Source organism: Poecilia reticulata, chromosome 14 (assembly GCF_904066995.2).
Source record: "Poecilia reticulata chromosome 14, P_reticulata-male-v2, whole genome shotgun sequence".
NCBI classification, from domain to species: Eukaryota; Metazoa; Chordata; class Actinopteri; order Cyprinodontiformes; family Poeciliidae; genus Poecilia; species Poecilia reticulata.
Window position 1 is genome coordinate 14,453,099 of NC_088843.1, and position 23,304 is coordinate 14,476,402.

General features: G+C 42.0%; 1 protein-coding gene across 3 annotated transcripts in view; it reads left to right on the top strand.

Annotated features, from left to right (window-relative positions):
- Positions 1-17,678, top strand: part of LOC103475867 (uncharacterized) — a 24,073-nt gene extending 6,395 nt beyond the window's left edge. For 2 of the 3 annotated variants that reach the window (XM_081615304.1, XM_081615305.1), the window contains exons 3-22: positions 946-1,002; positions 2,558-2,681; positions 5,540-5,596; positions 5,796-5,994; positions 6,074-6,319; positions 6,463-6,600; positions 6,691-6,969; positions 7,067-9,615; positions 9,709-9,835; positions 10,210-10,315; positions 10,497-10,702; positions 11,741-11,922; positions 12,019-12,087; positions 12,186-12,334; positions 13,028-13,142; positions 13,222-13,409; positions 13,503-13,644; positions 13,723-13,849; positions 15,310-15,480; positions 17,400-17,678. In XM_081615304.1, coding sequence (XP_081471430.1) covers positions 2,563-2,681; positions 5,540-5,596; positions 5,796-5,994; positions 6,074-6,319; positions 6,463-6,600; positions 6,691-6,969; positions 7,067-9,615; positions 9,709-9,835; positions 10,210-10,315; positions 10,497-10,702; positions 11,741-11,922; positions 12,019-12,087; positions 12,186-12,334; positions 13,028-13,142; positions 13,222-13,409; positions 13,503-13,644; positions 13,723-13,849; positions 15,310-15,480; positions 17,400-17,423 — 5,193 coding nt within the window. In that variant the 5' untranslated portion in view covers positions 946-1,002; positions 2,558-2,562 and the 3' untranslated portion in view covers positions 17,424-17,678. Of the gene's footprint in view, positions 1-945; positions 1,003-2,447; positions 2,682-5,539; positions 5,597-5,795; positions 5,995-6,073; positions 6,320-6,462; positions 6,601-6,690; positions 6,970-7,066; positions 9,616-9,708; positions 9,836-10,209; positions 10,316-10,496; positions 10,703-11,740; positions 11,923-12,018; positions 12,088-12,185; positions 12,335-13,027; positions 13,143-13,221; positions 13,410-13,502; positions 13,645-13,722; positions 13,850-15,309; positions 15,481-17,399 lie in introns of all 3 variants that reach the window. The other variant, XM_081615306.1, reaches the window with a different exon arrangement.
- The last annotated feature ends 5,626 nt before the right edge of the window (positions 17,679-23,304 follow it).

Below are 23,304 nucleotides of genomic sequence, written 5' to 3' on the forward strand. Positions count from 1 at the left end.
CGCTAGCTTAATTTCATTCAGCGCTCACAGAAAGGTTAACACAGTGCAGCAGCTGCATCAGTCAGTCAGTCAGTCACACCACAAGCAAACCTGTGGAGCGAAAACATGTAGTACAACTGAACGCGCCGCGAGGGAAGTGGTGAAACGTTCTTCATGTGTGTGTTATAAATAGCCACGGGGGAGCATCTGCATACAGAGGTGCAGCCTTATCACCACATCAGCAGCGTGATTCTCAGCACAAGACTTCCTCATGGAAAAAAAAACAAAACAAAACTGTGTGTTTCGTTTAAACAACACCGAGTCCAGTAAAGTGCAAAAAAAAAGGGGGGGAAAGTACACCTGACTGCGTGTGTATGTATGTATGCGTGTGTGGGTGGGTGTGTACATTAGTGGTTTCTAGGCAGCTAAAGAGCTCACTGTGTCACAGGAAATGGGTCCACTTAAAGCAGTTTGCGAGACAGGAAGTACAGATCCACAGAATTAGCAGCTGATTAAAAGTAGTGAAACCGAGCGGCCTGGATGAACCCAAACATAGGGTGTCTCCCGCTGCATCTGCGTTTTCCTTCTTTGCCCTTAAAGCTAGGTCGCCATGGAGCGTGTCTTGCTTTTATTTATTTATTTATTTTTCTGAATGGCCACCGGCTGTGGTGACTGCAGGGCGCCACTGATTAGCGAAAGCCCGAGTTCACAAGCAGCGCTGCTGTTGCTCGCGGACGATATGACCGCTGCACAGATACGGAGCAGCGGAAAATACAGCATGAGAGAGAGACGCAAGAACAAAAAACCCGCATTGGTGTGCGTCGGTCACAGCAACACATGATAAGACTTTAAGCTTTAAAGTTCTGTGTCTTTTAAATGTGCGTGACGGGCCCTGTGGAGATGTTTTCTTAGTGACTCTCTCTCTCTCTCTCTCTCTCTCTCGCGTGTGTGTGTTTTTGTTTGCAGACTGTCTCTTGCGCTCACGTGGGAAGTGGAGGGACCGCTACACACCGACCAAGACTGGTAACCGCGAAACATTTGTACTTGTTTCAGTGTCACAAAAGTACATGAAAGGCAAAAAAAAAAAAAAAAGAAAAAAAAAGTTTTCATTGCAGTAAAATAAAAAATGCGTCAAAAGTTATTAAGTAAATGTTGCTTTCAAGGCACTTACATAATCTTGCATTTAAAAAAAAAAACTTTATTATGTTTATTTAGTGAGAAAACACCAGAATTAGAAGCTAATTGTTTTTTAGCAGAGTCACTGGTGATAAAATTCTTGACTCCCCAGCTGTTGATACTTTGTCTGTTCTCAACATTTAGTTTTCCTCTGTAAACACAAGGTCAGAGTTTACACACAGAGAGACATAATTAACCATTCCTCTCCCAACAATGTGTCTAGATCATCCAGATAATGTTTGCAGCTTAACCCTCAGGGTTTGTTTTTTTGATAAAGGCCTGGAAACTAAGCTAGCCACAGAAGAAGGATATTTGTTATTTAAAATGTCCTCATATTTCAAAACATTTGTGATTCTATATGGTGCAATAAGGTTCCCATGACCTTTAGGAAAAGAAACAAGGCCTCGGTTTCACAGATCCGTCACCGTACTGAAAAGGAGGAATAAGGTGCTTTCACCTGAATTTGTTGCGTTTCAAACAAGACCCAGCTGTAAAAGTAAAAGTTCAGGCTTCCACACTTTTCCAGTAGAGTTTTGTAAACCTTACACAGGACAGAAGAGGCCCTGTTTCTTTTTTTTTTGTTTTTTTCAACTTGGTGTCACTCCTAAATAACAAGTTAACACATAGACTTCATCTAATGGGTAAAATGGAGATTTGTCGACCTCCAAGATGCCGCTCTTTGCTGCAGCTCTTTGCTGCAGCTCTTTGCTGCAGCTTTGGAGATTTTCATTTACTTCCTTTGCCACCCTGGTCACTGTGTGTTCTGCTGAGGTAAACACGGTTCCTTGTTCAACCTGGCGGTTAACAGAAATGTTATATTTACACCCCTGGGAAACAACATAAATGTTACTAGTAGCTCACAGTGAACATTTTGCTGCAGTTCTCTAGCAGCAAAGTTGAGAGCTTTCATTTATCATCCTTTTATAGGAATAGATCATTTTTACCTTTTTTGTTTGTTTTTACAGTCCCAGTTATTTAAAAATACTGTAGATAAAGGCGAGTTTCCAGACGACCGAACACAATTTTGTGCAACTTGAATGGATTGTCCTGTTCATCACCCAGAAAAAAAATAAAGAAATTGGTTGCAATGAAATGTTGTTTGCACATCTTTAACAGTAGCGTTAGTAATTGTTCAGGCTGCTGTATCGTGGCTTGTTTGTTTTTTTGTTTTTTTTTCTTTCTCTGATTTAGTATTAGATCAGCTAAGACATTATATAAATTTCACACAACACTTAATTCAATTCAAAAACACTTTATTGTTGTAACTCTTATTAACTTGAGGCTCTTAAAAGACTTGTTGCAGATTGTGACCGCCGTGGGCAGGAAGGACCTCCTGTAGCGGTCTGTGTTACAGCGAAGTTGAAGAGACCTCTGACTGAATTAGGCGACATCTGTCCTGCAGGCTGCATGTATCACCCGGCGGAGCTCTACTCTGGCCGCAACACATGGGACCCCTACCCAGCTGGAGGGCCTAACAGAGGACAATGGCCGCCTGTAAACGGTCGCCCCTGGAGCCACCCACAAAGGTCAGCTGCACAACTCCTGCACAAAATGTTTTAACATTTTATCCTCGAATCAATAAGTTTACAGATATAGTATGTAGCATGTGTATTTAAAGGTGCGACAGATCAGTCTCGGCAGATAAACCCACGGAAACTAATGTCCACTCGCGAGTGAAGAAGTGAGATTCTGTGCATTAAATTTGAAATGCCGTGGTGTCGCACACCACTCTTCTGAATTATGTCGCTGTGGTTCTGCTAATTTCAAAACGTCTCACTTACTGCAAGCAAGCGAGCACAAACCGTTTCCTCGCAGCGGCCGCATCGTATCAGCGCAAAACAAGATGTCCTCGTGGAGCTTATTCAGAATGAATTTACTATTGACACTTCGTCACTGCTGCATAAGCTGAATGATGGCGGTAGAGTGCTGTGGAAACATTTACTTCAGGAGAGGAGCCACGGTGTCAGCGTTTAAATAGCAAACAATGTGTTTGATTACTTTTGGTATTTCTAGTGTAAGGTTGTTTTAAAAAAAAAAAAAATGTCTCCAGTGTGTTTGAAATTGTCTTCTTCACGCTTGATTAAGACCACACCTTAACTTTCATAATCCTCCAAGAACAAGAGTTAAACGGGGGCTTCTTACAGGGATAACATTCCTCATTATGTATAATAGTGCATGACTTTATTTGAGCATGAATAAAACTTTCACAGTGTTAGAGGGGGGAGTCACTCACCTGCTTAAACAAAGAATAAATCATGCAGCTGCAAAGAGCAATCAATGTTCTCCAAAAAAAAACAAATCCAGAAACCACCATGCTGTGTTCCTGGCACATAGAGATCAGTATATGCTGTGCTTACTGTGGCTACTAGGGTGAAGAGACAAAAAGAAGTGCGCTCATCTTCATCTTGTTGTTTGGAGTGGAGGAAATTATGAGGTGTTCAGGTGCAGTTGGAATGCTAAATATATTTAGCAAGCCGTCAAAGGGAAGCCCTGGCATCACGTTTAGCGATGAGGACGATGGGGAATAAGCTCAAGGAGAAACTTATAAAGTTGACATGATAAAAGAAGGAGTCATAGTTTTACTAATAATAAAAAAAAAACAAGTCAAAGCTTGAAAGACTTTGTTGAACTTCTAATTGGAGGAAAGCAGGAAAGAAAGCAGTAGGGGTTTCGAGTAGCATCATGCTTGCCTTCTCAGTGAAGTTAGGTGTTCAGCATTTCCAACAATCCGGACGTCGCCTGAAAGCCTCGGAAATCCTGGAGGTCGCAGGTCAATTTCGAGTGGGATCAAACTCAAAATCAGAGAACACCTTTAATATTGGAATCAAAATGAAAGTAACTGAACCATAAATTAAATCAATATAATATAAGGAAAACAAGTTTAGCCAAATCTTCAAGCTGGACCATCTGGCAGGGGGACATTCAATGGGAATCAGTCTAGGGTGTAAAAGGTTGCACTTATGTTTTGTTGTTCAAAATGTTCACTAATTCACAATGTCCCCTTTATGTAAATACACAAAGAAAGGCAAAGGTAAAATGTTACTTTGCTGTACAAAACCATGCTTTTAATGTGTTGTACTGCGTGCTCATTTTGTATATCCGTACATACATGATTTTCTTTTCTGTCTCACGTGTCATCATGCAACATGAATCTTTAATTCAACACCTAACCGTTCTTAGTATGTGTTCATGACTTCCTCTGTTACTTACTCACACATATATCAACATGGACACGCCATTAAATGTTTGTATTTGCCTTTTGCACTGCATGGCAAAACCCAGGCAGGGTTTGGGTAGCTGTGCTGATTGAAAGAGAGCCGAGAGCAACCCTCATTGTCACAGTGTCGCTGTTGCTTTAAAAGCTCCAAAGTAAGAGTTTAGAGTAAACAGAAGCTGATGATGGAAGGCATTTTACCTGAACCAGCAGTCAAGGCCAATTTTCGATAAGCGCTACTTCACGTGGCTGACTGATTAACTGAAACTCCGATGAGCATATTCAGGGAAATCTCTCTTTCCGGCGGCGGCAGCTGTGATGATAAACTCGATGTCATGTTCAAAAGACAGAAGTGATGAATGAAACTGTAGCATCGTCAACTGGCTGCTGCATCAGTGAAAAGAAGCCAAGGTGGAAACTGACAAACATAGTGAGAGTTATGGTGTGTTTCTTTAAGACGTTCACTGAGATCACTGTATCCTTTGATGCATTAATTTAAGGTACTGTACCTTTAAAAACTGAGCTTAAAGACTGTTCCTTTAATCTGACAAACATGTTCAGCAAACTAGACCTCCAATTTGTTGAATATGTCTATGTGCTTGTAAATTCATTGCAAAACCACAAAAAATGTCCAAGTTTTTTTGGTCTAGTTCAGGGGTCACCAACTCCAGTCCTCGAGGGCTACCATCCTGCAACTTTTAGATGTGTCTCTGCTCAAACACACCTGGATCAAATAAACTGCTCGTTTCCAGCCTATTGCAGAGAGGAATGAATGCTGGTGAGGGAATTCAGACATTTTGGAGCAGAGGTGAATCTAAAAGTTGCAGGATGGTAGCCCTTGAGGACTGGAGTTGGTGACCCCTGGTCTAGTTTCTAGTGCAAATGACTTGGTACATTTGCACAATAATAATAATAATAAAAAAGAGAGTAAATAGAAGGTAGGAGTGGCCTATGTAAAGATCTGTTTAAAAAGGCAGGTCTTCAGCTGCTGTTTAAACTATATCCAGCATCTAAACAGTAAGGACAGGTCATATTAGTCTTAAGAGGGACATAACCGTAAAAGGCTTTAATAGTTAATGTCAGAAATGTAAAGGAAATTCTAAAATTCACCTTTTTCAGATAAGCTAAGTCGCCATACTATGATTGATTTTCTGTGTTTTCACTCTACAGATACCAAGAAGGACGTAACCAGTCGCATCATTCACTGTCAAGTCATCTGTATAACAGGTGAGTGAAACAATGTATCAATAACACACTGATGAATATCGATGATAACGGAGTGGTGTGTATCTTACAAAAGCTCTATGACGAGGTAACTTCTTCCGTCTTTGTAATCAACAGTTGAAAATCCAATGCCAACATGTGGTTTGAATTCACATTTATGTAGCAGAACTGTAAAATAACTATCTGCCACTTGTTGACTTAGGGGGAACAGAACAGTCAACCATGTCCAGGATAAGGGCATCTCAAAGGGCCATAGACATCCGCAAAGAATTTGGGATGGTAAAGAGCAGCAATTTGAGGCCCAGAGCTGGCATCACAACTCTTCACGCTCGTTCCCCAACCAAAGCGGTAACAGTTATCTAACTGGCCCTGGACAACGCTATGTCGACTGGCACAACAATGTCAGCAACTATCTGGTGAGCATTGACAACTGGGGAAACCTATGTTTTGTATTTACAGTTCTTTCCCTGTTTCTGTTAGCAAGGGCATCCTCGCTTGAACCGCGGCAGCAGAGAGTTGCAGTCCCCGATGGACAGATGGGCGGCGTCGGACCACCACAGAGGCTTCGCAGGCAGAATGGCCGACAACAGGCACGGGCCCTGGAAATGTCCCACCCCTCACCAGCGGAGAGAGCAGCTGCCCCATCACAGTCCACCCCCTCAGCACCATCTATCTTCGAGGAATGGATGTCCAGCTAAAAGGAAAAGGGACTCTGACCCAGATCAAGTAATTAGAACAAACTTGTTGTGTTTTTTTTTGTTGTTGACTAATGTCTCCCATTCGTGAGTTTCTTTATTTATGAGAAACATTACCCCCTGTTGGTGAAATCCAGTATTGTATGACAGGGGAAGTTATGTCTCTTTGTACAGGCGTCTCATCTTGGATCGAGGCATTTATCTCCACCTTCTCATGCCCCATCATTGCCCAGCCACTACCGTTGCAACCAAGATGACAGAGCGGGTCCCTGCCATCGCTCTGAACACAGGACCTCAGCATCTCATCAACAGGTAAACCAGCTCAGTCAAAGAAAACGACAAAAAAAAAACCCAACTAAACCTAGAACTAGTGCCACTGAAATCAATCCTGAAACGCTCCAGGAAACCTCGGAACCGCGTACGGGAGGCCCTGGCGCTGGTGACTCGGAACCTCCCAGCCAGAGTCTCCTCAGCAGACCACCACATTATGGTAACAAAGGGAAGGTCGAAGGGAAAATCTCAGTTTCACCAGCAGACCACACCCGTGTGCCTTACAGCCAGAAAAATCATCACTACCACCATCAGTGGCACACAAACCACCAGAAAGTTCCACAGCACAACAAACCACCACGCCCCCTGGAGGAGAAGGACTTGCAGAGCCATCATCACAAGCAAAGCACAGTAAGAGACAAACATTTAAAATTCACCTTACAGTTCAGAGAACGCAGCACACAATTTGCTCAGCAATTAACGCTGTATCGAAACTTTTACGTTTTAGGAACAGAAGCGGTCTCATTCAAGGTTCAATTCAAGGGATTCAACGCTGTGCAAAAACTCTGCTGCAGAGTTTTCCCCCAGTTCGACCCCTCTCTGCAGCCCTAAAGATGGCCGTTCCACTTCCAGCAGTCCTGGAGCTCCCTCCAGCCCCTCCTCATTCGCCGTGTCCAGTTGCAGGAGAGATTCAGCAGACATTCACCCACGCCTTCCGACTCTCAGTGAACAGCAGAAGTCTCTAGCAGGCCCCGGTCACATCCAGAGACCCGGCCTGACGTCCGCCACATGCCATATGTCTCGCTCTGGCTCAAAGTCCAGGTTTTCAGACCCCAAACACAGGAAAACCTCAGTCTGTTCACGACAATCTCCTGTTGCCAGGCCGAGGACAAGCAAGCCCGAGAAGGGGACGGAGGAGCTCAGAAAAACTGAGATCAAACCGAAGGTTAAGCTCATTAAAAAACAGAAAATGTGTGATTTTGCGAATGGAAATAACGAGGAAAGGAAAAGAAGGAAGAAAAAAGAAGAGAAAAGCCTAGATGAAAGGAATAGGAAGAGAGATAAAGCAATTAAGAAAGACAGAAAGTTGCGCTTGAAATTAAAAAAAATGAAGAAGGAAAAACTTTCTTCCATTAACGCTTTCCCCTGTCCAGGAGAGGCCAAACTGGACGAAACGGAGACGCCATCTTTGTCAGGAGTTAATCAAAGCCAGTCACTCCGAAGACACAAAACCCGGAAAAGAAGTGAACAGGTCAAAAGAACATTAGACAAGCCATTCACTTCCAATCCTAACTCTACTTCAAAGTCCATGCAAATCCCTCAAGGGAGCAGCATTCTCACAGAACTACCAGCAAACGAACATCCCACAGAATCTATGTCCGACTCTGAAAGTCTCCATCAGAGCAGCAATGTCACATCGCATTCAGGAGATGGAGCAAACATCAACTCTGGTAAAGCATTCCTTTCAATCTTCCGTAAAGCCTCGGCATCTTTCAGTACCACGTGCTCGGCTGGGTCAGACCAGGTGGTCCGCGGCAAAGACGAGAAGAAGGTGGGAGTTCTCAATGCGCCAGACCTTCAGCCCGAGGCTGTGCTGGGAAATCTCAGCGACACGGGAGACAACCATGCAAACACTCCTCCTGTGCTCAGTTGGCAGGGCTCCCCCGTTTCAGATTTTGAAGAAGACGAGGAAGAGCTGAAAAAGGGTGTAATCAGCAGACCTGTTCTCCAGCCCAGTCCCACTCAGTGCTTATCTCCTCTCCCTGCAGATAGTGAAAGCAACGGCGAAACGGATACTTGCGCTGGCGAACCGGACTGTTACTCTCTCGACAGCCCAACTGAGTTCTGCGAGCTGCCTTGTGCAATCAAAGAAGATGGTGAGGAAGACAAAGAAGAGCAGGAGAATGCAAGTAGCAAAGCAACGGGCTTGCTCCTGAATGACCTCGATCAACATAAAGCGGGTTTGGATGATGTCTTCAAGAGCCTGGCCACCTTCCTCGAAGGCCAGAGAGCGTCATGTCGTGGGGGTCCTTTTGGTGGGGCCACTTCAAGAGTGGTAAAGCATTCATCATCTCTCACAGTGCCGTCCCAGATTCACTGTGATGAGAATCAGGATCTTTGCCATAGATCATCTCCCGCAGCCTTCTCGGAGCCTAATAGTCAATCGCCTCCTGACTCTACCTCAGACTCGCTTTTGAAATCCCAAAGTCTGCCATTTCGAAAAGATTCAGTCCCTCATCCCAAGGCACAGGGTAATCAGGAAGAATCTGAGAGTTGTTCAGATGACAACGGGGTGGGAAAGAATAAGGAGAACCTTCTGGAGAGATCGGACTCCACACTTCTGGAGGGATCGTTGAGTGCGGAACTGAGAGTGACCACAACTCATACTGCCTCTTTCACCGGTGTCATTACCGTCTCCACCAAGGACGGGAGAGAAAACAGGAAAGAATCCAAGCGGACTGCTACAAAAAGGAAGAGAAAGCATAAAGACGGCAGAAGAGAGGACATCATAAAGATAAAGGTCAACAAAAAAGAAAGGAAGTGCAAAACTAAAGCTAATCCTTCAAAGGATGCGCACAAGAGGGGTATTTCATCCTCCGTGTCCGTCATCTCCAAAAGCTCCACCAGACCTCTTGCAGACAGCATGAAGGGCCAGATTCCTCAGGAAAATCAAACGCCATATGGTAAAGACATCAAGAGAGTCAAACTGGACACTGGGGATGCTGATGTGAAGGTGGAGGTTGGTGTGTTAGGAAAGAAGATGACCCCAGACACCAATGCCTCAAACACAGGAACCTCAGCTGCAAGAATCAAAGCATCAGGTCAGTCAGGTGCCATCACACCAGCAAGCAAACCTCCCTGCTCCAAAGGTCCAGTGGATCCTTTGAAACTGAAAGCACTGTCCATGGGCTTGTCCAAGGAGCTGAAGGTGGTGCTGATTAAAATGGACAGTGCCGGGAGACAAACATTTAACATATCAGAGCTGGAGGAACCCAGGATCCCAATGTCGAAGCTCAGCATCGTAAACACAGCAGCTGAAGTGCTCGGAGCGTGCAGGTGAGTGGTTTCACAAAGACCTAAATACGCTGTTGACAATTTCCCCATCGCTGTCGTTTGTGGATATCTGATGTTTCGCTGTGCTTGCTTTAGGGGAGAAAGAGTGAAGGAGAAATTCAAGGAGTCGTACCTGCTTCCCTCGTTCTGTGTCAAACCCAAAATTGCCATCGACATCCCCATTCCACGGGAAAAGCTCAACCCACCCACTCCAAGCATCTACGTGAGTGCTCAGTAATTATTATCCTTGTGGCATTGTCTTCTTCTGACTCCAGAAACTGAAGGAAAAATGTAGGACCCACAAGCATGCTGTTTGAGTTAAACACAGCCTTGGAATAGCTTTGTGTTTTTTTTGTTTGTTTGTTTGTTTCATGTTTTCTGTCACTCGGTGTTTGATTTTGAGTTGACTCATTCTTTGGTCTGGTTTAGGAATCACACATATTATTTTAGCACTGCACTTTCTAGCTGTGATAAGGTACAAAAGCGTCCCGGTTAGGTCTAAGAAAATAACTCATGATGCACAAAAAACCCCCACACTTTTAATTGTCTCCATGTGTGGGTTCCAGCATTTATAATTGTACTCTTTTGCTTCTGCAGTTGGAGAGCAAGAGGGATGCCTTCTCTCCGGTTCTGCTCCAGTTCTGCACAGATTCCAAAAATGCTGTAACAGTCATCCGGGGCTTGGCCGGCTCCCTCCGCCTTAGTAGGTTTCGACTCGTGCTCTGGTGCATTCCATTCTTTTTGAGTGGTAACTTAAGTACAGATAGATGGGAGATACTGCAGGCTTTAAACTCAGTAGTTTGAAGATTACTTTTGCTTGAATATTTGTGTATCTTTGGTAATTAACCAGTTTTTTCTTTTGTTCCCTACTTGTTTTCTGTAAGATCTTGGTCTGTTCTCCACCAAGTCGCTGGTGGAGGCCAATTCAGACCACGCTGTGGAAGTGAGAACTCAGGTCCAACAGCCTGCTGATGAGAACTGGAACCTAAACGGCTCCGCACAAACCTGGCCCTGTGAAAGCAGTCGATCGCACACCACCATTGCCAAATATGCCCAATACCAGGCCTCCAGTTTCCAAGAGAGCCTGGAGGTAGATATTGTCTTCCGTAGTATTAAGCTTCTATTTCAATACAGTTAGAAAAACATGCTCAGCTACTGTGCTGAGCATGTAGGAGTTTAAAAAGTTACCAGTGAGATTTCTTGATCTTAAAAGCCGGTCCTTGTCTTTCTTAGAGTGTGGGAATACTTGTGACAAGTCTTACTTAGCAAGCATATGCTGTTGCATGTGAAAAACAAGCCAGAAGGACATATACGTATATCCTTCCAAAGATATTGACCCACGCTGACACCAGAGAGCTTAATTTTGGTCTCTTCTGAACCAAAATTTCAATCTTTCGAAGTCTTAAATTTTCACTCAAAAACCCAAAGTGGACATTTACATGTGCCCTCTATAGAAGAGGGGAGCAAGATTTAAATCTTTGTATAGTGTGGCCAGTGGTTTCCTTGCGGACTGGTCCCAGTTGCCTTCGGACCTTTAACAGGCTCCTGCCGTGTAGTTGTGGCCTTGTCCCTTACCGAGGCTGATTGATGGTCATTTAACATTTTTCCATTGCAATTTTTGCCTTCCCACCAAGATTATTGGTGACGATCTTTTAGCCCATTCCAACCTTGCTTACCTCTACAGAAAGACCAGGAATTTTAATAGCTTGTTGGTGTTATTAAATGGTGAACTTTAATGGTTAGAGTGAAGGAAAGTTAACCATAGCCCATAATATACAGAATGAGAAGAAAGTAAGAATGAATGAAATCTGTGTATCACTTAAGCACATAACCAAACTGAGGAAGCCCAAGTTCTGCTGGGTTTTTAGTTGATCAAATAAGTTTTGGACTCTGTGACTGAATGTGAATCAATTGGTTGGTTTTCTGTAATTATTTTTTTTTCCCAGGCTGATTTTCTGTTTCTACACAAAGCTACTATTAGATTCTGTTTGTTTAATTTAACACAGAAATAAGAAATTCTGATCCTGATTTAGTTAGAAACTTTGTTCCTCTGCAAAACAAACATTTTCAATCTATTTGTGAAATCCTGCCCTAATCTCCAAGTTGCTTTTTTGTTGATGTTTTAAAGGAGGAGAAAGAAAGTGAGAATGAGGAGGAAGAAGAAGAAGATAAGACATCAGACACATTAGCGAGCATAAAAGCTGCTCTGACTTTACCCAACAGCAAAGTCAGTCCCACTTTAATGACAAATAAAGCCAACTCCACTTCTTCCAGCAAAACCCAGTTGGCTAATTCCACCAGCACTCCCAGGTAAGCAAACAGTTCTGGTCTGTCTGTGTAAAGAAATCCCTTCTCAGCTGAGTAAACAGCAGTCATCTCAGATTTCCCTTTCCCCCCCCTCCACAGCCCAGAGCAGAAAACGGTGGGAAAGATCATTAAATTCGGGACCAACATTGATCTCTCTGACCCTAAAAGGTGAGGAAGAGTTTTCAAATCCAGCCAGTCTCCTGGTGGATTGGTGCTACATCAGACTATTAACCGTGATTACATATGTATGTCATCTTTAAACCAAGGTGGAAGCCCCAGCTGCAGGAGCTTCTGAAGCTCCCAGCTTTCATGCGAGTGGAATCCGGCAACAACATGCTCAGTCTCGTCGGTCACACCATCCTGGGGATGAACTCCGTGCAGCTGTACATGAAGGTTCCCGGCAGCCGAACTCCCGGTCAGTGTGTGTCAGACCTGAAAGTCACTTCTGATTTTAACAGATGAGTCAAGACATTGACTGACTGGGACTTATAATGCTTGACCAGCTCTAGCCGGTGATTGGAAACTCAAAAACATTGATCAGTGAATCCGATATACTGTATAACTCCACAAGCAAATCGAAAGCAACACTCCTCAGTGTGGAAGTTGTTAATGAGTGAAGAAGACTCAGCTGTTCAGTCTGTATCAACGACACAGATCAATTTATAGAAAGAACAAGCGGCGAAGGAAGCTTCAAGAAGGGGAAATGACTTTAGTTTACAAACGAATAAATATTTTCCCATTTATTTTGAGCAGAAGTTGCACAAAGACATAAATGAGCTGTAACCCGCCTTGTAAAGGAGAAAAACGTGTCATTTCTAGTTGGGTTTCAGTGACGCAAAGAGACAGCTAGACTGTTGTTTCACAAGTCTTTTACTTGTTGTTTACTAAGATGGCTACTTTTTAATTTTCTTTGCAAACTAGACAAAAAAATTGCCTGCTGTATGTTTGTATTTGCAAACTTTAAAGAGAAGTCATAATGTGCTTGAATCAAAACCGCCAGGTCAGGACCTCACAAAGCCATTGATTGGAAATTGGCCTGATAAGTGCTGCGTTTCTAGATTTTTAGATATTATTACTGAGTCAATAAACGGCTTTTACTTTTCGCCAGGGCATCAAGAGAACAACAACTTCTGCTCTGTCAACATCAATATCGGGCCCGGAGATTGTGAGTGGTTTGCAGTACACGAACACTACTGGGACGCCATAAACAAATTCTGCGACAAGTGAGTATAAAATTCAATCAGCAGATGCCGCAACACTACCAGAAGTCTAATTTTCTGTCTTGTTGACTTCTTCCCACAGGCATGGAGTTGACTACCTTACGGGGTCCTGGTGGCCAGTGCTGGAGGATCTCTACAGCTCCAACATCCCTGTGTACCGCTTCATCCAGAGACCCGGAGATCTGGTGTGGATCAACGCTGGGACCGTTCACTGGGTTCAAGCCGTGGGCTGGTGCAACAACATAGCCTGGAACGTGGGACCGCTCAATGGTAATTTATTCATTTTTAAAAAAGGAAGAATTTGCAAAACTGTTAATTTGAACATCTTCTTAACAACTGTTAATAATTTTTTTGTTTTTGCAGCATACCAGTATCAGCTCGCTCTGGAGCGCTTTGAGTGGAACGAGGTGAAGAAAGTCAAGTCGATCGTTCCCATGATCCACGTTTCGTGGAACGTGGCTCGTACCCTCAAGATCACGGACAAGGACACCTACAAGATGATCAAGTAAAACATTTGCCGCTGTCAATCTATCTGGAGGGTGAGTGAGCGTTTGTTCATCGTCCGCTTCTTCTTTCTGCGCAGACACTGCCTCATGCAGTCTATGAAGCACATCCAGATTCTGAGAGACCAGCTGGTGACCGCAGGAAAGAAAATCTTTTACCAGAGCCGCGTGAAGGATGAGCCCGCCTACTACTGCAACGAGTGTGATGTGAGTCCCTGTCGCAGTCGTTTCTTGTAAAGGGGTAGCTCAAGGTTTTTGAAGTGATGTTCTGTTAAAAAAGTAATTTAAGTCTTACAGGTATGGTGTAGAACTTTATTTGCATCTTTGGTTTGTATAAATTAATATCTTTTTTTAAGTCCTGGAGGCTGACTGTCCATAACCAACAGTCTTAAACAATGCTAATCTCAAAAATGTCATTTGATCGACGCAAATGCTTTTTTACGAGCGTTCAAACCATCGTCATGTTTGCATTAGACAACTCAAACTAACTCTGTAACTGCTGATTATTTGCATAGGATAGGTTCCCATCAAGTTATGAGAACTAACAAAGCCCAAAATTTAGAAAATCATGATACATGGAAGCATAATTAATGAAGCACGCATAGGAGAAAAGTGATGTAAAGAAAGCAAGTTATGCAAGGGAACGGCAACAAGCAGTGGCAACGAAATGAAGGATGGCAAGGGTTTAGCTGAATAGTGAAGCTTAAATTCGGGGGAGGCTGATCACTGGAATGCAAAACAGGGGAGGAATTACTAACAGATTGCAGCTGTGGGAGAAAGTAGGCAGAGAGGGGGGGTGAACTGAGGAGTTTGGCTCGGGAGTGACACGAACTTAACATAAAAAACTCGACACAGGCTGTAAGGAAAGGCAAAGGCACTGGGAAAACAATGACCCAGTAAAAAAGACTAACACAAAAAATAAAGGGACTGACTAAAGTCTATAAGGATCATGCCAGAAAGGTTGATCTGAAACCATAGCATGTCCGATGTTTCCGATCATCATATCTGTCTGATAAAAAAGTAAACTATGTAAAAAAAAAAATTATTTGTGAAAACTGTTTTACGAAATTTGACCGTTTTTAGGTGGTGGCCTGGAAGAAAAAATATTTACAGTGTGTTCACTATGCATGTTCGACACATTGTCGGCGTGTTCCTTCCTACTGCAGATTTCCAGGTACACAGTCATTAGTTAGCGTTAGCATAAACTGCAAGGATGTTTTCAAGATTGAAGTTGTTTTAAGGTGGCACTGGTTTGGCCAGATGATGGCTTTACAGAAAACTGAACTACAGTCTCCACTACCAACTAATTAGTCACCTTATGCCAAAGAAAGTAGTCTTAAGCCAGCACAAGTGTGCTTTGGCTTTGAACTAGCAATTAGCTCTAGGAGCAACTAAACAACCAACCAATATTGGTCATTTAGTTGCTCCCAGCAGTAAACCTGCTAGTTTATTATTCACATAAACCACCAGGATATTTCAAAATAGCCTTTTTTATGGTAGAAGTTAGCATTTTTCTTGGTTCTTCTCTGACTAGCTTTTAGCGTTAGCATCTTGGACCGCTAATCTGGATTCATACCTGAGATATTAGCACCTTACTTTAACTATTCCTTTAATATTGTGCACATACATAAAATACACACCTGAGTGCCACTCCCGTCCCTGTGCAGGTGGAGGTGTTTAATTTGCTGTTAGTAACCAGTGAGAACAGCACTAAGAAGACCTACGTGGTGCACTGTGAGGACTGCGCTCGAGCTAAGAGCTCCTCTCTGGCGGGGGTGGTGGTGCTGGAACAGTATCGGATGGACGAGCTGATGAAGATCTACGACAGTTTCATGCTGGTCAGTATAACTTGTGAGAGAAAAAGGAAATAACGGAATTCCTCGTGACACTGATGCAATCTCAGATAAGTAACGGTGTCATGATTTCAATGCATATCTGTGGTGATTTATAAATTTAATGGAGATAGGACCAACTTGGAACAATGTTGTTCTAAACAATTACATATTATCAGAGTTTCTGTCATAACTGCAGCTACGAGTTATGGGTAAAATTCTGACCCGCCTGTAAGCGTCAAATAAAAACACAACTCTCATTTACTCGTCTTCTGTTTTGGCAGCAGCGTTACGCAAAAATCTCCAGTGTGATCTTTCAGATCAGTGTTTTCTTTGGCCAACTAACAATTTCAACGTCCAAATGGAGTCCTGTTCCATGTCATTTTCCTATCCCTTTCCTGTCGTGTCTCAAGATGCATAATGAAGGCATCGAATACCAGCCCGAAACAGTCTCAGCTGACAGCGATGCCATGATTATCAAACCTTCATAAAAGCGCCAGTTCAAGCTAATTGTCCACAGTGGTGGCATACCGACTGTCTGGGGCGAATCTCAAGAGTCGGCACGATGATTTTCATTTTGCCGCTTTGCAGTAAACTCCAGGGAAATTTACTAGCGGTTACGTAAAGATATTGTTGCAACCAGGCACACTGCCAAAAGTGAGAAACAGGATTTTAAAAATCCAAATAAAAATATTCCTTAGAAGCTAAACAAAAAAAAATAAAGAATTTGCATTATACTGTCTATACATCCATTCACTGATTAGTTTCAAATCAGTGAATTGTGTGCAATTTTTAAATCGCACACAATTCTTCTCATCAAAACTTTCCACCACCTCAGACAAGACCGAAGACCTTTCGAATTAAGTCTGGGACAAGAATGACTTGAAGGCAGTTGGGACTGCAGACACCAAGATGGCCACTGGCAACAGCCTGCCCTGTAATAACGTGAAATCTGGCAGAGCCTGCGAGCTCCCTTTGGTTAAAAAGGCACATGTACCTGCCTGCCTTATTATAAAGGAATTAGAAAATACCTGGGAGCGAGGGCTGTGATCAGTGGAGAACAAATTGAGCTTTTTGCCATCAACTTGACCCGCCGCGCTTGTAAGAAGGAATAGATCATTTCAAATGATCTATTCCTGAAGAAGAAAAGAAATTACGTTGATGAAGCGGCAATGTCTTCTTCTATAACAATACTTTGAGTAAATATTAAGGAATGTGCCTCTTACCCAATGGTCACTGGAGGTAGGCATCAACCCTTCAAGGATAAGCGGCTATAGACAGTGGAAGAGCTTACTAACAATCTGCAGGCAGCTGTGGCCACAATAACTACAAACATAAATGGGTCTTCTAGCATCCTAAAATACACTGTCCAAGTAACAGAGGAGTGTGTAAAGAAGAGTCACATCACAGCGCAATTTTAGCTAGTCAGAACTCGGTCGTGGAGAAAAGTCTGTAGAAAAAGTTTAAATTTTACATCACCAAGAAGCAGCCAAGAAAGCTAAAGGACTTACTAAGTTTCTGTAGAGAAAATCTGGTTAAAATTACTTCTGAGATATGAAACAAAGGTTTCTCCATCAAGTCACGTTTTACTTGGAAATCACCGGCTGACTTCATTTGACGACATGCAAATCATTTTTGCAGCTTTAAAGCGACATCCTTTGTCTGAGTCGTTGCTTGACATGGCGTCTCTCTCCATATAAAGTGATTTTGTAATTTCATCGAAATTAACCGACTTACGCAATCTGCAGTGGATCAAACTTCTGTTTTTTTTTTTTTTTTTCTTTTACCACTGGACTCTGCATTATGAACCAGCTGTGAAACATACAAACAAATGTGTACCATTGCAGTTTTGAATACAATTCACGCAGGACAATCTTTTGTCTTGGTTCTTCCGTCTGACCTCTCTCTCGTCTTTCCTCTCTCAGACTCCTCCACCTCCGTCAAAGTGAGGCCTCCTCCGCGTCGCACGTCTCTCAGCCATAACCAAAACTCTAACGGCAGCACAAAAGTTGTCTCCAAGGTGGCCAGCTTCAGCGAACGCTCTCTCAATCAGCCAATCACGTTTACTCAGTATTGTTTACATTACACAATAAGGTATGGATACTCAGCCAATCCATCTCGATGCTCACCGTCTTCCCCATACCAGCTGCAGATTGGACGTGTGTTTTGAAATAGAATGACTAGACTGGTTCTTCTCACAAAAAGCATTTAATATAAGTTAAAAAAAAACAACAAAAAAAAAAAGCAAACAAAAAAAAACAAACAAACAATGTGAGCACTGATACCACTGAAAATCAGGTTATGTATGTTCAACGGACACTGCTGTGATTCAAAAGCGTCTAGTAGCCGGTTCTGTGTAATGATTCAGGTACTTTTATGCAAATTCAGTAGAACTTTTGTACACCAATCTAGTTATTCTATGTGTCCATGAATTTGCTGTGATTCTATTGTACCAGCAGGGGAAGTAGCTGATTGTCATGTTCGGCATGGTCTTGGTTTCTGTTCTTTTTTATTATTATTATTATTATTATTATTATTGTTTTGTTCCGGTATTCAGGTAAACTGATATTTGTAATTCTTGTCTGTAAACTCTTTGAGGTGCTATACCAATCCTATTTATTCTCATTAGATACTTAACAAAGTTTTACCAGCCTAGAAGTACACCACATTGGCCTTGTGAACTGTATTTAGAGGTAATTAGCTTATAAAACACACACAAATTAGGTTTTTACGCAAGTACTAGCTCAAATTAAAAAAATTTTTTCTCAGTTTCTCTAAAATACGGGTTTACTAGAGGACTAATATGGTTTCATTCTTAGTTGGAAATCGACTGTGTTGAGGAGGGAAAAAGAAAAAATGTAACTTTTTATTGTGTCCGCTTTTTAACAAGTCAAGCAGAGATGACGGTTAAACGTGATTTGTACAAAACATGCAGAGAAAACCGACGTACAGTTGTCATTTTTACTTTTGGAATGGGGAATTTAAGAGTCCCGGTTTTATACCTCTTTTGTTGAAATCTTATTGTTTGTAGGTAACAGAGAAAATAAAGAATTGTAAATTGTGAATGAACATATGGGAGACACAGTGGTGTGCATAGACAGAGACAGAGAGCGGAGAGGCGGGATGGTTACTGAACACTGACGTTAGCGTCAGCGAAATGCAACATAAAATAGCATGTGCAAAGATATAAATAATCATAGTCTTCTAATGCAAAAACCAGTGATGCCAAACAGATGAACAGATCCTGCATCTCCATCCTAGTGCAATTCAGCTCCACACACTGCCAAAGGCTAGAACTGCACCGATGCAATTATTTAATTAACGATAATTCATTGCTCTCTTTTGATCAAAAATGTCTGACTTCAGAATTACTGCCACGCCATCAGTATCGGTTCGTAGATGCAGATTTTTCTCCTCAGGCGTCAGATAAATGAGATGCAGACGATGCCAAGTTAGACCTGGTGGTTAACAAATTCAGGATTTTGATCAAAGGAAGATTCTCCGCACTAAATTGCATCTGTTGTTGGGAAACGTTAATCTTTTTCTAACTTTGACAAACTAAAGTGAATAGTAAAAACAATGTCTCGTTTCTCTTACAAAGAAATGTGACAGGATTGGTAATCTCTAGATTAAGATTTGTTTTTATGCTTAATAAGTTCCAACTCAATATTGCAGATTCTCCGATCGGTTTGTCTTGGCAGTGGCAGACTTTTTTACCCAACTTGCGTTTCCACTGAGCGGCTTCAATGCAAATCTCCAACATGGGTCAGCTAGCCAAAAGATACTACAGTGTTCTGAAAACATGTTCGCTAAACCTTGTCTGGCTTCACCATCTGTTCCTCAAGATGTGACATAACACATTCACAATCTACCTTCAACAGGGGAGGTTTCCCCTGTTGGACACTCTCGACGGTATTTTTGTGTCGCAGTGTGTTGACGTGCTAAGCTAACGTTAGCATACTTACTCCGTGTTAAACGGGCCGTGCCCAGGACGTCCCTGTCAAAACTATATCAAAAATAGTGCAGCTCATTATGACTTCAAGATACAACACTACTTGTTTTATGACAATAAAATGTAAATGCAACATCAGCAATCCTTCATAGATATTTAAGCAAAACAGTTTCCACAGGAAGCTCAATTTGCTGGTGCTATCTGTTTGTACGTGCTCTCGAATGGTCAGTATTTTTTGCAAAGACCTAAGCGAAGGTTGATCGATTTGCTCACGGAACTGGAACTATATCACATTGAAATGGAGGTGTGGTATCACTGGCGTTAAAAACGATTATAATGACTTGCCCACGAATGCCAAGCTTCAGGGCTCAGCTCTGGTCTCATCGGTCTGTGCACACCATTTTCTGTACATACTGTATCCGCTTCAGGTTTATTAGAACATGTGTAATTTTGTTCTCAATCAACAGAAAAAAAAAAAGAAAAAAAATCGGCTTTTGTTGCTGTCATTTGTTTCAGTTTTCCTTCGTTGTCATTGGTATATTCTAAATACACGCTGAAAGTATCCCGTTTCCTTCTAGTTTAAATTACTGCAATGGGAAAATTCGTCCCAACTTTTATACCTCTTTTTTGTTGTCAGTTATTCTGTTTGTTTTTCTCTCTCTCTCTTTTTTTCTTTTTCTTTTTTGGATAATGGAGAAAATGATAAATTGTAAATGGTGACATTATTTATACTGTAAATGGTGGTTTGCTTATATATTTATTGCATATCAAAGGATACTTCACTTGATAAGGGGCTACAAGGTATTTTAAAAGTGTAGTATGGTCATAGTGTGTGGATAGGGGATGTGCAATCAGGGGGGCAGTTTAATATTCATGGTGCTAGACCCCTACTTGCCTCGGTGCCCCCTCATCAAGCAGCATATATTGATGTATGGACATAAGATTCAGCTCAATCCAACCATCTGGTGCTTAGAACCATTTCAACACAGTTTACTAGAAATGGAATGATGTCTTTGTACTGTAACTAAGAGAACAATACAAGATTTTTTTTTTCTTTTGTACCTTTCTTCCATTGTATGAAATGCATAATCTCGTGTGGCATTAGTGGTTTTATGATAAGCATTAGCTGTAGTTGTTAACTCTTGACACTTTTGCAGAGACTCTTAGGGATGTGACTTTTTATTGGCGTCGAGGTTCCTGGTGTCTTGTCCTCATTAGTACTATTTGGAGGATGTAACGATGCTCTTCTTTACCCCCCGCCCCCAACCTCCTTCTACTTTCACTTGTTTGATTTATGCTGCACTCACTGTTTCCAAAAGAAGTCACTTAGAAGAAAACCTGAGCCAGACCTGTCTTAATTCCTCTGTGATTTTTCTGTGACATACTGTATTGTTGTTCAAGAAATTAAAATGTTTTGATAAACCATGCAGCAGCGACTCTATGCTTTTTGTTGCCGGTTACGTTCTTCCGCCAGGTCACTTCAACTTTGATGCTTTCATTGCTTTTTTTTTTTTTTTTTTTTTTAAGTGTTGATCATCACTTTTTTGTGGCATAAATATTTTTTCTAATTTACGCCACACAGGCAGAGGTCGACGGTTCTCAGAAACCAAATTGATATTCAAACCAACATATTCTTTCAAGTCTTAAACAAACCTCTTTGTAACTCAAGACAAATGATTCTCAAATTTGGGTCATATTGTGGTTTTAGAAAAAACTTGAAATTGTACAATTTAAGGAACATGTTGTACCTCTGCGTACCTTAGACTTTATTTTCCTCTTTAGCTAAATCTGCATCTACATTGGCGACCAAAACCACGGTCACAACTATGATGTGGCACCAGGTGGAGATAATGTCAGCAACATCAAAAATTCAGAAGAACGTCTTGAGCACTTGCATCTAGATTGGTGGTATTGGATGATGCCTTAAATTATTGCATTGCCTTCAAAAGAAAATAACAGACATTGATTTATCCCACATTTTCAGGTTCAAATTTCTTATGTCGCTCTGCACTGAATGCGTCCCGACATGACAATTTTGTCCCTCAGCTGTAGTCAGGTCTTTATTTCCATATCCAAACCAGGCAAAGTGAAGGAGCAGTCAGAACATCTTAGAGTAATCCATTAATCCCAATAATTACATGATATGTAATGAAGAGTATGGCAGCATTTTATTAGTACGAAGGGTCCCATAAAGTTAATTAAAGCATGGACGTTTAGCGGAGCACAAATCAAAATAAAACATGTTCTTAACTTCACATTTCTGTGTTCAAATTTCATCTCATAAGCAAATAATCCTAAACTATAAAATGCTAACCTACAAATTTTCACACCCTCTTTCCAATGTTGTAGTTTTTAGAAATTATCTCCAGACTCTGAGGTAGAATATTATCTAGAACTTGTTCTGAGAAGGAAAACTAATAAAGACATTTTTTAAAAAAACCTAATGAATAGTTTTTATCATTTATTCATTCATGTGCTTACAGTGATTATCTGCTACTGTAATCAAACCAGCTCATATTGTCACTGTTCAAAGATTTAGAATTCATGGAAAATGGGAAACACCAGCTCTATCTTGTTTATCTTTAGATATTAAGTCTTATTTGTTATTATTATATTCTAGATTAACATTTGAGCCGAATTGTCGCAAACAAATCTTTTTATGCGTCTGTGTTGTGCTTCTGTTCCGTTGTGTTCATCCAATGACCACTAGATGGCTCCACCGGAGCAGCCAGTAACTATCACAGTTCTAGAATTTTCCACTATTTCACAGTTCGAGATTATCCGTTTGGTTCAGAAATATTTTCCAAGTAAAACTGAGAATGTCATGAACAAATATAATCACTGACTCAAAAGGTTTCCTCATGCGCCGCCTTGAAGTTGCCAGTCAGCATAGGGCAGTACAAATAGCAACTGTTCCAGCAATCACCCATAAACTTTACTGCTCCACAGAGAATTAAGTGGGGAGTCACTTCCTCCTGTCTCACAATTCCACATATGAGGACGTGACTTTACCAAACCTGCAGACGCATCAGCATTGCAAAGTGGACATAACGTGAGGACAAAGCTGCGGATATCCCGACTCCAAGGACAGGAAGACTCCTCTTCCTCCACCAGCTCACTCAGAGACTGACATCCTCACACAAACAACACACAACTGTGGCATTGTTGACAGCCAGTACACAGTCGACTGCTCCCACATCCCGACCCTGGAGCCTTAGTGTCATGGTCCCTTTTGATCATTGCTCTCTGTACCATGAAGCACCTATTCTTATTCTCTCCAGGGTCTTTACATAACTCTCCATGTGGTAAGTAAATAAACTCAGATCTCTAAATTAAGATGAAAAAAAAAAAAAACTTACCACTTTTACGCTTTGAACTGAGCCCATCTGATTTCTTATCGGTCCCATGACGCCTTTCTTCCCTCCTTCAGCCCCTCCGAAATTAGCCAGAGTACTCCCCCCCCCATCCTCATTTCCTTATATTTGCTGAAAGCTGAGGTCTGTTTTTCATCACAGGGGTCAGGGGCCAAATCTCTGCCATGCCTGCCTGCGAAACACATCTGAAGCCAGTCTGGCTTAAAGCCGCTGCCCTCTTCTGTTTTGTCGCAGAGCGGGATGTAGTTGTAGATCCTTTGATCAGTGCATCGCTGCAATCAGAAATGTGCATTTCTTAATGCCTTGGCATGAAAGAGCAAAGTGAAAACCCTGCACAGTTGTTGCACTTCCACAGCAGCCTTATCAGTATCTGACAAGAGGAAAATGAGAAAGTGCTCAGGGAGAGTGTAAATGGTTATGTATTGGACGGCCTACTCTGGACTTCTCTAATCTATCCAAATAAACACTGTTACTCCCCAAACCCCCCCTCCGGTTCCAGGGGTT